Genomic DNA, 13,618 nt, shown 5'->3' with positions numbered 1-13,618 from the left:
TAGATATATGTATGCATGTATGCATCTGCCTCTACTTTCTAGTTGCTCATGATCTCCAGAGTGTGAGAACGGTTAAGTTTTTTTTTTTGTCAGCACTCAGCTATTTGTTGTCATACCCTCTTGGGCGTGCTTATGGAGTGAAGGAGTTACACTCAGATATTCTAAGCTGGCTGTAAACTTTTTTATAAAAATTAGATGAATCAGTTTGATTTGATTTTCTGCGGGGTGATGGTGGGAATCTTGGATTCTTACTGTGAGTGATTCAGTGCAGTGTAATACATTGAACTTCCAATTATTCATTGGTTGTTGTGGTGAAAGGTGTTTCTCTAGTATATGGATTGGATTTGGATCAACATGTGACTTTTGGGAGCTCAGCTTGTTACTTGAACTACTTGATTGTTTGAAAATGTGACACTAAGCTGTTGAATGCTAGGGTTTCAGATTTCATCCATTGGTATTGCAGTAATTTGTTGTTGAATAATCATAGTGCATGTTTCTTTTTCCTAACAAGCCAGAACATAAAATCAAGTAAAAATGTTCCGTCTAGTATTTCTAGCATCATATGGATGTCTGTGGTCAGCACTCGCAAGATTGTGCATCTATATCCAGGCATGCTGTATCATTAATATCTTTTAGAATGTGTCCCTTATGTCATACCCTGTCATTAAACATCATGTTATTCAAATGCAGGCCAATCAAGGTTCCTTAGAGGCGCCAGTGGACACGACAGGTTTTGCAAATGGATTTGAAAACCATGAAGGTAGACTGAGCTTTTCATTTTATCATATGTTTTTACGAGAGCTTTGCTTAAACAAAATCATTGTTAAGCTATTGTTCTATCAATGAGCAGAACTTTTGGAGGATGAAATGCAGACCAATCAAGATTCCTTAGAGGTGGCAGTGGACATGACAGGTTATGCACATGGATTTGGAAACCATGAAGGTAGACTTAGCTTCTCAGTTTAGCATATGCTTTTACGAGAGCTTTCCTTCAACAAAATAAAATCATTGTTAAGTTATTGTTTTACCAATGAGCAGAACTTTTGGAGGATGAAGGTTTTTGGTCACACATAGACCCTTCGCAATACCAGATGGAAGCAATGGTGGAACAAGGAGATGGAACCTTTGACGACTCCGATGCTAAGCCTAATGGTTTGCTTGGCAGTGGTGAGAAACAGAAAAATGGCTTTAAACTGACACTTTATGTTCGCACTCTGTATGATGCACTATTTATTTGATCATTTCTTCGCAGATTTATCTGGAAACTGTAGAACTACCGATCATAACAACCAACCTTTACCAAGGGACACATTAAACCATATAAATGCTGCTGAAGAAGCAAATGCATCTCCATACGAAGTTCTATCAAATTGTTCATATGTTGGTGAGCAGTACTTTGGCAAAGCACAGGTCAAAGCAGAGAACCACTTAGAGGGCATGGGGCCACCAACGAATACTTGTATGTCAAATTTCTCCTAGGCAATATATAGTTTGCATCATCTGAGTTTAAAGAAACCATATTCATTTCATATCTACTGCAGATTTGCCACATAATCAATTCCCAGAGCAATCTGGTTTGAGTGAAGTTAAAAGCGAGGATACAGGAGCAATATTTGATAACACTGGTCAGGAGGGTAATCAATTCATACCAATGAACACATTCTCTTTTGACCATAATGCTGCTATCCCTGATATTTCTTACACTGAGCTGAACATTGGTGAGGCGACTGGAAGCATGAACAATGGCAATGGCAGTTGCCTAACTGTACAGGGAGATTATCTGCAGGGGGAGTTTGGAGAATGTCCCAAAGCAGAGTATGGTTCTCTTGATATGGCTGGTGAAATGCCAATGCATGATTTGCCGCATAACAATCAGTCATATGAGATGGAACAGATTCCACAGAATATATGTGAAAGCAGTTCGATGCAGACAGGCTCTCCGGATCAATATTGTGATGATACATCTTTATCAGGTTACTACATGTCGTCCCCAGAGTCATTATCCTGTGAGCAGATCCAGTCTGAATATATTGGTTTCAAGAGTGAGTCTAGCACTGACTCTTCTCCAATACCCTCAAGCAGAAACTCTACTACAGAGGATGCTGATAAATACTTAGGAGGCTCAACAAAACAGTTGCTGAACTCTAGTTTTGTTCCTATCGGCCACCAACACCCGTATAGGAGCCTGACAGATCAAATGCCTCCAGCTTTTCATGAACAATATGATATTCACAGAAGTGGCAACTCCTTTGCTCGGGGGAATTTATCAAGAAGTTGCTTTGGTGCAAATGTGAATGGTGGTTCTGATTTACTTAACCTTAGTAGCCATCGTGCTCCTGGTCACATATTGCCACCCCAGGGAATCCAAGGAAAACTTAATAACTTTCAACAATCTTTGTCTGCAAATCCTTTTGTTCCTCGATTTGGCGGGATGGCATATAAGTCGCATGATGAAAGGGCGACTCTACGACTTGCATTGCAGGTTATATATCCCTCTGTACTGTTGGATCCTCCTTTTCACACTTATTTACTTGGTTATACCTGCTATAACGAATCACAAAATCATTGGCCGAATAATGATTAGGGCTCAATTGGTTTGGTTGGAAACCAAACCGTACTCCCTCCATCCGAAAAAGCTTGTCCCTCAAATGGATGTATCTAGCACCAGTGCTAGATACATCCATTTGAGGAACAAGCTTGGGACAAGCTTTTCCGGACGGAGGGAGTAGCAAGGAGTACTATAGGAATTTGATAGGATGACACTTGTCATCCTAAGGAATTGTCTTGCCTCGGTCCTATGCACAAAATGAGCTTTGAGTGGATATGTAGTTTTCTCCAAAAACAAAAGAAGTGAACAGTATTCCTACGGAATTCCTTTATGCGTTTCTTACAAACCGAATGTATTTATAGGATTTTTCCGTCTGGAATCCTTGTTCCTAGGTTTTTTGTATGAAAATCCTCCAAACTAAATGAGACCTTATTGTGAATGGTTACTGAAAATCCCGAATTGCAGTTTTTCGTAAGCAATACTTGGGATACTTAATACACACTTTTAGTTTGTTGAGTATCAGCATTTGGAAATTCTCTGATAATGTTTATTCATTTGATCTTTCATGTTGGTAATTATTAATTTTTTGTGCAAGTTCCCATATGCTGGTTCTTGAGCTTACTAAGCTACGTTTTGTTCTGGTAACTGCTGGTGATTATGTCTCCCATCTTCCTATGATATCCTATAACCATACTCTATAGAACACATGGTTTGCCTTTATTGCCGTGAAAACTTAGTGATTGAGCACTGAATTTATCTGATGACGGAGAAAGTAACATCATTTAGTATTTTTTCTGGCACCTAGTTTTCATGTGCTGCTTCAGTATGCTTAACATATTTGAAGTTTGCCAGGATATATCCCAGCCAAAGTCCGAGGCTAATCCACCTGATGGGCTTTTATCAGTTCCTTTATTGAGGCATCAGGTACACCTTGCAGTCAATGCCATGTGATTCCCTGAAAAATAGTGTCACCAGCTTCTGCGTATTAGTACAATATTTCATCTTATTTTTACAGAAAATTGCTCTGTCATGGATGGTGCAAAAGGAGAAAAATGGTTCACATTGCTCTGGTGGAATTCTCGCAGATGATCAGGTATACTAGTTAATTTCTCCCTTCTGTTTGGCAAAGTGTGCGAATGTGTCTTAGATGTCATCTGATGCTTTTCAGGGCTTGGGTAAAACCATATCAACTATTTCACTGATATTGACGGAAAGATCACCAGTACCAAGGTCAACTGCCATTAAGCCAGAGCTGTGTGAAGCTGTATCTCTTGACGATGACGAAGATGACCCCACTGATCTTTGTTTGAAAAGGAGGTCACAGACATGTAGCTCTGAAGTGACAACAAGCACTACAGTTAAGACAGAGAATCATATTGTAGAGATTAAGGCCAGGCCAGCTGCTGGGACTCTGGTTGTTTGCCCGACAAGTGTTCTACGGCAGTGGGCGGAAGAACTGAGGAACAAAGTTACCAGTAAAGCTAATTTGTCCTTTCTAATATATCATGGTAGCAACCGTACGAAGGATCCTAACGAGCTCACTAAATATGATGTTGTGCTAACTACGTATTCTATAGTAAGTATGGAGGTACCAAAGCAATCAAGTCCTGATAGTGACGATGAAGAGAAAGGGAAGGCAGACAGATATGGTGCTCCTGTTTCAGGCAGCAAAAAGAGAAAGGCTTCCTCTTCTAAGAAAACTAAAAAGGCCACAACAGAGAAGAGTAACTTACCAGAGAAACCTCTTGCGAGAGTAGCATGGTTCAGGGTTATTCTTGATGAAGCACAAAGTATTAAAAATTACCGAACCAATGTTGCCGGGTCTTGCTGGAATTTGCGAGCCAAAAGAAGGTGGTGCTTGTCAGGGACACCAATACAGAATGCTGTTGAAGATCTCTTTAGCTATTTTAAATTTCTCCGATATGAACCATATTGTGAATACAAGCATTTTTGCACCATGATAAAAATGCCAATCAGCAGGAACCCAATTAATGGTTACAAGAAGCTGCAAGTTGTTTTGAAGACAGTAATGCTACGTCGGACTAAAGGTCAGTTACTGAACTTATTATTTGTGTTCTCCATCTCTTAGCCTGTGCATATTTAAGAAGCCTTACTTTGTTGTCTCCCAACAAGATGGCTTGCTGATTGTACTTAAACCACATTTTACATTTGGCATTTTAATCAGAGACGACTTTGGCTTAGAATTTATATTATGATAGTGAAGCTAGTGTTGCTTGTTAATCATGATAAATTGTTTATTAATCTTTCACCAAATAACATGTTGAAGAGTTGGAGTTGCTAGTTAATCATGATAAATTTTTTATTAATCTTTCACCAAATAACATGTTGAAGAGTTGGACTTGCTAGTGTCTTCAGACCATTGATGAAAATATCTTAGTGGATATATTAGAGGATGGCATCAAATCATCAATTAGCATGTTAGCATAATTTGTATTATTTGAAACTTCTATTTTGGCTATTTCCACGGTTAGTACTCTAAAATGGGTATTCTAGGTCTTATACAAGGAACATGTATTATATTATTGACAGATCAAATACATGTTCCTATTGTTTTGAACATTCCCACATTTGAAATTTCTGTCGTTTTATGTTCGTATCGCTACTGCTGTGCTTTTAATTTCATTTGCGTGCTTATGATCTGGCACCCTGCTATTCCTGTGTAATATTCTTTCTGTTCCAAAGTACTCCCTCCGCCCCATAATATAAGAACGTTTTTGACACTAGTGTAGTGTCAAAAACGTTCTTATATTATGGGACGGAGGGAGTAGTTGATTTGTGGTCCCCATAATTTTGAACTTTGTAATTGGTGCTGAAAGTTATATTTATTTGGTAATGTAGCGACAATGCTGGATGGAAAACCAATCATTTCCCTACCGCCCAAGACTATAACTCTCAAGGCTGTGAACTTCACGAGTGAGGAGCGTGCATTTTATAACACCCTAGAAGCTGAATCGCGAGCACAATTTAAGGTGTGTTCAGTGTTAATTAACCATCCACTTTCTGATGCATTCTTTTTATTTATTCTTTCAATATTTTGATTTTTGATCTTGTGTTGCTATTTCTCTACAATAAATCAGTCAGGATTATATTCTTAATTATTGAATGTTATTCCTTTGTATTGTGAAACGTAGCTCATATATATTTGGTTAATTTCCATCTATGCTTTTGGAATATATAGATTACATTACCCCACATACCTGGACAGCAAAATATGTTACTTTACTTACGGGATTTGATTAGTACAGTCTGGATAACACACAAAAAAGAACTTGTACAGTCTCGAAACTAAACTGTTCATAAGAACATTTACGAGATGATGGCATGTTTGACCACTCATTTGATGTTTACTTCACGCCAAGTTGATTATGGCTCCTTATTTATGTGTTCCATTCTTAAACTTAAGGAGCCTACCTATATGGTCAATTGCTTACCTGGTCTAATCTGACAATTTATCTGCAGGTCTATGCAGCTGCTGGTACTGTTAGGCAAAACTACGTGAATATCCTGCTGATGCTTTTACGGCTCAGACAGGCATGCGATCACCCTCACCTAGTTAAAGGTCACGAGTCTAGCTGGACCTCTTCATTGGAGAGTGCGAATAAACTTCCAATGGAACGAAAACAAGAATTGCTGGTTTGTTTGCAATCTTGTTCAGCTATATGTGCTCTCTGCAACGTAAGTGTACTTGCCTCTTCTCTTCCTCACCTATAGTTATAATATCTCCCTAATATCTATGTTTACTCTTTGTATCTACACCATGATTTACAATATTTCATTTTGCTATTGTCCTGTGGGGTGTGGTCTATTGTAATTTATTTGAATAATTGTGGTAGTAATGTTAAATACTCGGAAGGGTTTGCTTTCGTGGACACACAGAAGGGAAACATTGAAAGGTAGTGTAGAAGGGATTGAAAGGTAGTGTAATTTCCTAAGATCGTGTCAGCATAAATTGGAACTACATAAAAGAAACAAAAACTGGAAAGGAAGCCCTTGGCTTCATTCCAGTTTCTTGACCCCAGCTTTGTCATGCCTAATATTCTTCCTCAGTTCATACCTAAATCTTAGCGACTTAAATTGTGCAGGATGCACCAGAAGACGCTGTTGTTACTGCATGCGGGCATGTTTTTTGCAACCAGTGCATATTGGAGCAACTTACTGGCGATGACAGCATATGTCCAGTCTCTAATTGCAGAGTCCGACTTAATGCAACTTCATTATTCTCTCGAGGCACCCTTGAATTCTCCTTGTGCAAATCAACAAGTGAATTCCAGTCTAATGATTCCTGTACAGAGATGGTACATACTGAAAATCAAACTGGAATTGATTCATCTTATGCATCTTCTAAAGTGAGGGCTGCCCTAGATATTATTCTCTCATTACCTAAAGTTGACCCCACCCAAAGTAGTGACAGCAAAAAAACAATTGGGCTTGCCTCTGAAAATACCAATGGGATGAGTTCAGAATATGCTGACACCAAGACGACAGAGAAGGCCATTGTTTTCTCTCAATGGACTAGAATGCTGGATTTGCTAGAGGTTCATTTGAAAGCTTCTCATGTGACCTACCGGAGGCTTGATGGAACAATGTCTGTTGCTGCTCGGGAAAAAGCCGTGAACGACTTCAAAACAGTTCCAGAGGTTTGTGTTCAATGATATTTTTTACATGCAACTTTCTTGAGTGTATCACAATTTGTTCTCTGTTGATTTCTGCTGTTTGGCCTACCCCAACTTGTTTGGGACTAAAGGCTTTGTTGTTGTTGTTGTTGTTGATTTCTGCTGTTTGGCAGGTTTCTGTTATGATCATGTCTCTCAAAGCTGCGAGTCTTGGTCTAAATATGGTGGCTGCCTGCCATGTGCTTATGCTCGATCTGTGGTGGAATCCTACCACCGAGGACCAAGCTGTTGATAGAGCACACCGTATTGGCCAAACACGACCAGTCACAGTATCTAGGTTAACTGTCAAAGATACTGTTGAAGATCGTATTCTGGCGCTCCAGGTAAATTTAAAACTATCAGCGTAAGATCACTTCATTTAGTATGCCTACCCACCTTTTAGACTGGCTAGGATATCGATAGTAGGCTATTAGCTATGTGCTCATACTGACTGCAGGGACCAATGTCTCTCTCTCTCTCAAGAGACTGGTCTCAGTCGAATGAGAGAATTGGTGGGTCAACCGGTGAACCACCGACACCCTGGACTATGAATCCTTGAGTAGGGTGTCTTCACCGTTTTGATCAGCGGTCCAGCTTTTAAAAGTATATACGCGTAGTATGCTTAGACTGGCCAGGATATTGATACTTGCTCTGTGCTCCTCAAACTGGCCGTAGGAACCATGCCCTGGTTTCTCTCAGAGACTGTTCTCAGTCGAATGAGAAATTGGTGGGTCAAATCAACACCTGGACTATGAACCATCAAGTAGGGTGTCTTCACCATTTTTTTTTATCACCGGTCCAGTTTCTGAAAGTATGGACGTGTAGGATGCTTGCCTGCTCTCCCGCCCCTCCTTTGAGCAGTGAAAGATACTAAAGAAGTTGGAAAGTCTATTTTTGTAGCTTTAAGTATATCCCTAACATTATTTACATCCTTGTGATGTTGTAACTATATAGTTTCGTTTTCCTGGGATCACTTGAGACCAACCGGAACAATAGGTAGGCATCACCTGGACCGAATAGGGTACAACTTGAACACCATACAAAACAGTGCTATCATTTTGAGCCGTAACTGTAGGGAATGCCCTGACAGTAAAATTTTGTTAGAAGAGAGAAAAATTACAAGAGAAACTGTAGAAGGGCTATCTTAATACGAAATAATTAATTTCTACCTTTGAGTTCCTACTGCTCGGTTAAATCCTATGTGATGTCAACCCTTCCCATTGGTCCTCGACGAGAGGGTACTATTTATCGATGTGTTCTGTTTGGCAATGAATTTTTAGATGTGCACTATTTCATGCATTGCGTGCTAAGGTGTATAATTTGTCTCAGGAGAAAAAGCGGGAGATGGTTGCTTCTGCTTTTGGGGAAGATAAATCTGGTGGCGGTCAGACTCGACTGACAGTGGACGACTTGAATTATTTGTTTATGGTTTAGCATCACCTCCTGAGATGGAACGCAATTTTGCTCATGGAATGGTGTAATAGGGGCAGTGATAGATAAATATTTCTCAGGGGAGGTAACAAATAGCATTTCTATAGGGGCCTAGTGCTTTTAGTTTGTACAGGTGTTGAGATTTTGTAGTTGGAAGGTGTCATTGTGGTTGTTAGACCATCCAATTCTTTTGGCACTGCAAGTAGGGACCCGACCCTCAGGTTAACTTTCAATTGGCTGCAATGGTGTCGTTTGACTATTATGAATATATAACAAAGCAAAATATCGTTAGTTAACTTATATTTGTACAAGTTTTCGTCAGCACATTCTAATCTACTTTTTGGCTTACATGCGTCTGTTCAGTGCGGTTGTGTATAACCATGTGAAAGTTTGAGCGGCGTTCTAGTCTCGTTGTTGGTTTGACGTTGCGTGTGACCTGTTACACAAAAACTGTGGTGACTAGTTGGCTTGTATCGGCAAATCATCTCACACAGTTATAATCAATCTAGCAGCTTTATCACCTCACTCAACCTAATACCTCAAACTGCCTCAAGATATTTCTTCTTGTTCGGTCCGTTTGACCGATATAAACCAACACATTTTCATGCTATACAAACCAAACTCAACTCATACAGATATAATTGTACATTCAATCACACCTCCATGTTGCAGCACAATAATAAAAAAAAATCATCGTGAAAGCAGCTTCACAAAATCCACCACATTCACGGCTCCAGAAGTCTGTCCCTCACCGAGGACCCTTTGCCAGCATTAGCCCCTGATGACTCGCACTCGGTAACGCCTGGGTTCTGTGTGTTGGACGCACCTCCAACAGATGATACCAGAGCAGCCAAGTCAGGCAAAGGGAAGAACGCCGGCACCGGCATCTTCGGTGCCAGCACAGGCAATGGCGCCTCAAATTTCAGGGCATTCAGGGCCTGCCTGATGCTTGGTCTATGCGTGTAGTCGGGGTGAGCGCACCATAGCCCGACCACCATCAGACGCTCCATCTGCTTCTCATCAAACTCCCCCTTCAACCTCCAGTCCGCCGCTTCAAGAAGGGCATTCTTCCCATAAAGCTCCCAGACCCACGGCACCAGCCTCGCCTTGCTCGGCTCCGCCGTGGGCTCCGATGGCTGCCGTCCACAAGCAATTTCCAGTGCCACGACGCCGAAGCTGTACACGTCCGACTCTCGGCTTGACTTGCCTGTCGTCAGGCACTCTGGCGCCAAGTAGCCCAGCGTGCCAGCCAGGACGGTGGTGTAGGGCTGGCTGCCATGCTCAACGAGCTTGGCAAGGCCAAAGTCGCCGAGCTTGGCACTGAAGGTGGCATCCAGCATCACATTGCTCGGCTTGATATCGCGGTGCACGATGCACTGAAGGCACTCCTCGTGGAGGTAGAGCAGGGCCGACGCGAGGCCCAGTGCAATGTCATACCGTGTCGGCCAGGTGAGGTGCACGCCCTTGCCGTAGAGGTGCTGGTCGACGCTGCCATTGGGCATGAGCTCATAGACGAGCAAGAAGTCACCACGGTGTTCATGGCACCACCCGACAAGCCGGACCAAATGCCGGTGGCGCAGCTGGCTGATGATGCGTACCTCGGCCGCGTACTCCTTGCGGCCCTGGGTCGACCCCTTGGAGACCCTCTTGATGGCCACCTCCTGACCGAGCTCCTTCAAGAATCCCCGGTAAACAGCACCGAACCCGCCCTGCCCGAGCTTCCTCTGCTCGGAGAAATTTTTGGTTGCTGCCACCAGTTCAGCATAACGGAACCGTCTTGGCCCGCTCTGCACGATGAACTCGTCAGTTAGCTCGTCGTACCCCATTGCATCGTCGATATCGACGTAGGGGACACACTCTCCGGTCTTCCTCCATTCTTTCACGAACCAAACAATCCCTGCACCGACCAGCACAACAAGGAATCCGCACAATCCTAGTACCACCCACAGCACCACCGTCTGCTCCTTGCTGTCGACGCTGGAGGTGAAATCCCAGTACAGGACCTTGTGCAGCTCGGCGGCCTCGCCGGTGGCGGCGGAGAAGCCAACGGCCACGGCGTCGGGCAGGTGCTCCCTCAAATCGACGGCGTACCACAGAAGGACGTCCGTGGGGGGAGCGTCGCCGTAGGAGAGGGCCACGGTGAGGTTCTTGGCCTCCGCGTCGTACGCGACGCGCGCGTGCGCCGTGCGGCCGTCCTTCATGCTGGTTGGCCAGTCGGCGGTGGCCACGGAGGCGATGCCCCCGAGGTCGATGCCGACGTGGTCGTCGCTGGGGTCCCAATCGTTCCTGAAGGTGTCGAATTCGACGGCGACGACGGAGCGGCCCCCGTTGCGGGCGGAGGAGTTGAAGAGCCCCAGAAGGCCGCCAGCGGATCTGTTGGGGAGGACGGAGGGGAACGGGGAGAGGAAGAAGGCGAGGCCGTCGCCGGAGGCGGCGGAGGGTTCGGGGGCGGAGATGGAGAAGGAGAAGGCGGAGGCGAAGGAGGCGGGGCGGCGGGAGACAGGGTCGAAGAGTGGGATGGGGCGGGAGAAGAAGGCCCGGCCGGCGCTGCTGGTGAGGGGCCCGACGCGCTCGTCGCGGGTGAGGCGGATGAACTTGTTGAAGAAGGCGTCGCCCTGGAAGGAGATGCCCGATGGGGCCGAGTCCGAGGCGGCGGTGAAGTTGTAGGTGAAGGAGAATCGCGCGGCGGCCGGCGGCAGGAGGAGGGCGACGGAGAGGAGGAGGAGGGAGGGGACGGCGACGGAGATCCCCATGGAGTGGGTTGGGTGAGCCTTGGCCCTTGGTGGAGGACAGGGTGGGGCCGAGGTTGACTAGAATGAACAAGGCATGAGCTGGATTACATAAAATCCTACTACTTGAGAGTTGAGACCAGTAAAAAATACGAGCTGCCATTAGTGGTTTGTATTATTATACGTATTGTTCATTGGCGAAATCAAAGATAGAGTCACCGTCTCCCCAACGCGGGCCATGTATTTGGTGCGGATTTGTCGTGGGAACGAACACCTATGGGGCAGGGGCCCCTTTTCGGTCCGGCGGGGGGCGAGGATCGCACAAAGAGCGGATCGAGGCGAAGCACGCGAGCGGTTTTACCCAGCTTCGGAGCTCTCTGGAGAGATAAAACTCCTATTGCTGCTTTGTGTTTGTATTCTGTTCTTGCTTGGGAGCGTGGGTGTCTATAGTTTCGAATGCTTCGAACCCCCCCTACGTTGCGCATGGGCCTCCTTTTATATGCTAAAGGGGTCACCGACAGGTGGCAACGTAGGCGAGGGCAAAAACGTAAAAGACTTGGTTGGTACAGCTACTTGTACAGTGTCCTCTACCTAACTCTGACTGCAGGGGACAAGGGCATTAAATGCCCGTCTGAGTCGCCTAAACAGTGCACAAAAGTGACCGTTAGAAGCGTCTCCGCTTGCCACGATGGCAACTTTGTCATCGCCGTTTGCCACCGCGTACCCCTGGCTGCACAGGCTCCTGCCACGCGCCCCTGAGAAGGCCTCAGGGCGACACGCGGGCGGATGCGCTGGAGCGCGGGTATAGAGTGGCAGCTGGCCCCCGGCAAGTACCTTGTCGGGGTCGTTGTCTTGCCGCGTCCGGAAGCTTGTCGCTCGCCGGGTCTTGCCGGGACGCGTGGCGTGTCGCGACAAGTTTCTTGAGGTGCCGTGGTTGGCCTTCCCGGCAAGCTCCTCTTGCCGGGGCCTTGTCTCTTCCCGGCAAGCTCCTCTTGTCGGGGCCTTGTTTTCTTGGCTTGAACACTTTGTTCTTGAATGGCTCTAGAGGGACCAACGGAGGACCTTGGCAGTAATCCGGAAAGCCTTGCCGCGGGGCGCTGCGACTGCCCGTGCACAAGTTCGGGATACTAGGGTACCCCTACTCTAGTACACCGACAGGAGCCCCCGGGCCTGGGCCATACTGAAGGAAATATTCCCTAGAGGCAATAATAAAGTTATTATTTATTTCCTCATATCATGATAAATGTTTATTATTCATGCTAGAATTGTATTAACCGGAAACATAATACATGTGTGAATATATAGACAAACAGAGTGTCACTAGTATGCCTCTACTTGACTAGCTTGTTAATCAAAGATGGTTATGTTTCCTAACCATGAACAAGGAGTTGTTATTTGATTAACAAGGTCACATCATTAGTTGAATGATCTGATTGACATGACCCATTCCGTTAGCATAGCACCCGATCGTTTTAGTATGTTGCTATTGCTTCCTTCATGACTTATACATGTTCCTGTGACTATGAGATTATGCAACTCCCGTTTACCAGAGGAACACTTTGTGTGCTACCAAACGTCACAACGTAACTGGGTGATTATAAAGGTGCTCTACAGGTGTCTCCAAAGGTACTTGTTGAGTTGGCGTATTTCGAGATTAGGATTTGTCACTCCGAATGTCGGAGAGGTATCTCTGGGCCCTCTCGGTAATGCACATCACTTAAGCCTTGCAAGCATTTCAACTAATGAGTTAGTTGCGAGATGATGTATTACGGAACGAGTAAAGAGACTTGCCGGTAACGAGATTGAACTAGGTATTGGATACCTACGATCGAATCTCGGGCAAGTAACATACCGATGACAAAGGGAACAACGTATGTTGTTATGCGGTTTGACCGATAAAGATTTTCGTAGAATATGTAGGAACCAATATGGGCATCCAGGTCCCGCTATTGGTTATTGACCGAAGACGTGTCTCGGTCATGTCTACATTGTTCTCGAACCGTAGGGTCCGCACGCTTAAGGTTTCGATGATAGTTTCATTATGAGTTTATGTATTTTGATGTACCGAAGGTTGTTCGGAGTCCCGGATGTGATCACGGACATGACGAGGAGTCTCGAAATGGTCGAGACATAAAGATTGATATATTGGACGGATATATTTGGACACCGGAAAGGTTCCGGGTGAGATCGGGAATATATCAGAGTTCCGGGAGGTTACCGGAACCCCCCCGGTAAGT

General features: G+C 44.7%; 2 protein-coding genes across 2 annotated transcripts; one reads left to right on the top strand and one right to left on the bottom strand.

The window, feature by feature from the left end:
- Positions 1-671: 671 nt before the first annotated feature.
- LOC119277199 (helicase-like transcription factor CHR28) lies at positions 672-8,954 on the top strand. The gene is made up of 13 exons (XM_037558442.1): positions 672-760; positions 851-943; positions 1,039-1,167; positions 1,253-1,459; positions 1,542-2,482; positions 3,401-3,472; positions 3,564-3,641; positions 3,717-4,596; positions 5,408-5,538; positions 6,029-6,244; positions 6,652-7,206; positions 7,356-7,565; positions 8,551-8,954. Exons 1-13 carry the CDS (start codon positions 685-687, stop codon positions 8,653-8,655), a joined length of 3,693 nt encoding a protein of 1,230 aa, XP_037414339.1. The 5' UTR covers positions 672-684; the 3' UTR covers positions 8,656-8,954.
- Positions 8,955-9,146: 192 nt separating this feature from the next.
- LOC119277198 (L-type lectin-domain containing receptor kinase IX.1-like) lies at positions 9,147-11,451 on the bottom strand. The gene has a single exon (XM_037558441.1). It carries the CDS (start codon positions 11,403-11,405, stop codon positions 9,378-9,380), a length of 2,028 nt encoding a protein of 675 aa, XP_037414338.1. The 5' UTR covers positions 11,406-11,451; the 3' UTR covers positions 9,147-9,377.
- Positions 11,452-13,618: the final 2,167 nt, after the last annotated feature.

Source organism: Triticum dicoccoides, chromosome 3B, assembly GCF_002162155.2.
Source record: "Triticum dicoccoides isolate Atlit2015 ecotype Zavitan chromosome 3B, WEW_v2.0, whole genome shotgun sequence".
NCBI classification, from domain to species: Eukaryota; Viridiplantae; Streptophyta; class Magnoliopsida; order Poales; family Poaceae; genus Triticum; species Triticum dicoccoides.
Note: the sequence above shows the minus strand (reverse complement) of the source record. Positions and strands in the feature narration are given on the sequence as shown.